Source organism: Quercus suber, unplaced genomic scaffold (assembly GCF_002906115.3).
Source record: "Quercus suber isolate HL8 unplaced genomic scaffold, Cork oak 2.0 scaffold_1748, whole genome shotgun sequence".
NCBI classification, from domain to species: domain Eukaryota; kingdom Viridiplantae; phylum Streptophyta; class Magnoliopsida; order Fagales; family Fagaceae; genus Quercus; species Quercus suber.
Genome location: NW_027071102.1, coordinates 1,931 through 3,737, shown reverse-complemented (window position 1 = coordinate 3,737; position 1,807 = coordinate 1,931). Strand labels below are relative to the sequence as shown.

At 35.3% G+C, this 1,807-nt stretch overlaps 1 protein-coding gene across 1 annotated transcript; it reads left to right on the top strand.

Annotated features, from left to right (window-relative positions):
• The first annotated feature begins 34 nt into the window (after positions 1-34).
• On the top strand, positions 35-1,511 carry LOC112036283 (uncharacterized). Its single transcript, XM_065769938.1, has 2 exons — positions 35-240; positions 846-1,511. The coding sequence occupies exons 1-2, from the start codon at positions 93-95 to the stop codon at positions 1,187-1,189; spliced, it is 492 nt and encodes a 163-aa protein (XP_065626010.1). The 5' UTR covers positions 35-92; the 3' UTR covers positions 1,190-1,511.
• Positions 1,512-1,807: the final 296 nt, after the last annotated feature.

Here is a 1,807-nt window from a genome sequence, read left to right as displayed (position 1 = left end):
ATAAACTAATCTTACGTCATAAAAACTGAAAAGAGAGAGAGAGAGAGAGAGAGAGAGAGAGAGAGAGAGAAAGAGAGAGAGGTTGGGGATCTATGAAGAGACAAGATAATTTGGTGTCATCATCTTCATACAGGAAAATGCTAGCAGCGGAAACCCTCCATGCTAAGAGCATCGGATGCATGTCCGGCATTATCCAACTTGTCTCCAAATACCAAAATCGTCGCAAATTCCTTACTTTCGGTTTGTTCTTTTCTTCTTCTTCTTCTTCTTCTCTTCTTCTCTGTCAAGCCTAGCTTCTTTGTAGCTACCAATAATTTTAATTACACAAATTCTTTGTGTTTATACTCACTCAAAGAAAGAGAAAAATGTTTATTCAAACTTTGGAAAACGCCTTCTTGTTTGTAGACAAAAATATGGGAAATGACAAGAGTCAAGGATTGGCTCAGTTTTCTTTAAACGGTTTTTAAATGACAATAAAAAAAAAAAAATTTTGAAACATGTTTTCATTGAGATGATTTTTTTGTTTCCTCCCAATCAGATGGGATTCCAATCTAAATTTTCTTGGAACAATGTCACTTAATCACAAATCTCTTAATCATTTTGAAAAATTTTAAGTTGCATGCTAATATAATATGTCAATTTTGAACCCTCCATCTCATCTCTTCCCATATTTTTGTGAGAGGGCACCAATATTACTTTTGTGAGTATTTGAGCTCTAAATATTATTAGCAAAAATGAATATTTTAAAAAACCATTATGTATTATTTTTTGCTTTTTATTTCCAAATTTGAAAAAAAAAAATTGTTATCAATCTCTCACTGATTAATAAATTTCAAAATGTTCAGGGAAGAAGCAAGAAAAGAATGTGGTTTCTTCTCCAACAAAACAAAAACCCTCAGTCCCAACCCAAGAAGTTTCCCATCATCAATGCAACCACAAAAACAAAAGCAAAAAGACATCAAACCCACCAATGATATCAGAAGACTCTCTTGCGACGGCCCAGAAGCCCCACACTTCCGGCGGAGATACGGCGGTCAAACTCGTAAACTCGCCTCAAAACTTCCGAACTCGCCGCGCTGGTGGCGCGCCTGATGGGTTTGGAAGCTATGCCGACAACGATGACGATGGTGCCGGAATCAGCTGCAGAGAAGAGAAGGAAGTTGCTCATGGCATTGGAGAAATGCAATGAAGACTTGAACGCGCTTAAGAAGATCATCGATACCGTACAGTTTTCGGAGCAGTTGAGCTCGACGGCTAAGATTAAAAGGTGTTGGGAGGAGCAGCCGAGTCCTGTGTCTGTGTTGGATGAGTTCATGACTCGTTCGCCATTGATGAACGCTCAATGCAACTCCAGGAGACACACTAACGGTTAGTTTTTATTTTATTTTTTATTTTTATCTTTAATTTCGTTGGTTTATATTAATTATATTTGTCTTTTCTTTTGTACATATATGCATGCATGTCTTTGCCCGAAATTAATGTTGGTATCAAACAAATTACATATATGTAAAAGCCACAGTACATTTTTTTTTAGCCAAAAAAATAAAAGCCACAAGATACATGAAAAAAGAATGATGGCCAATTATCTTCTTTGGTTGCAATTGTATTAATTGTTCTTGTTTTTCTTTTTCCTATTCTCTTTTTTCATCTCAAAATTTTGACCTTATACAATGTTGGGTTCCTTTAATTTAGAAAGTTGTACTGTCATTTCCCAAAAAAATAATTGAAAAGCATTAATTTCATCTTGTTAAAGAAATTGCATGCTGGACAAGTGGAGTGAGTAACAAATTAAAAAGGTAAAATATAT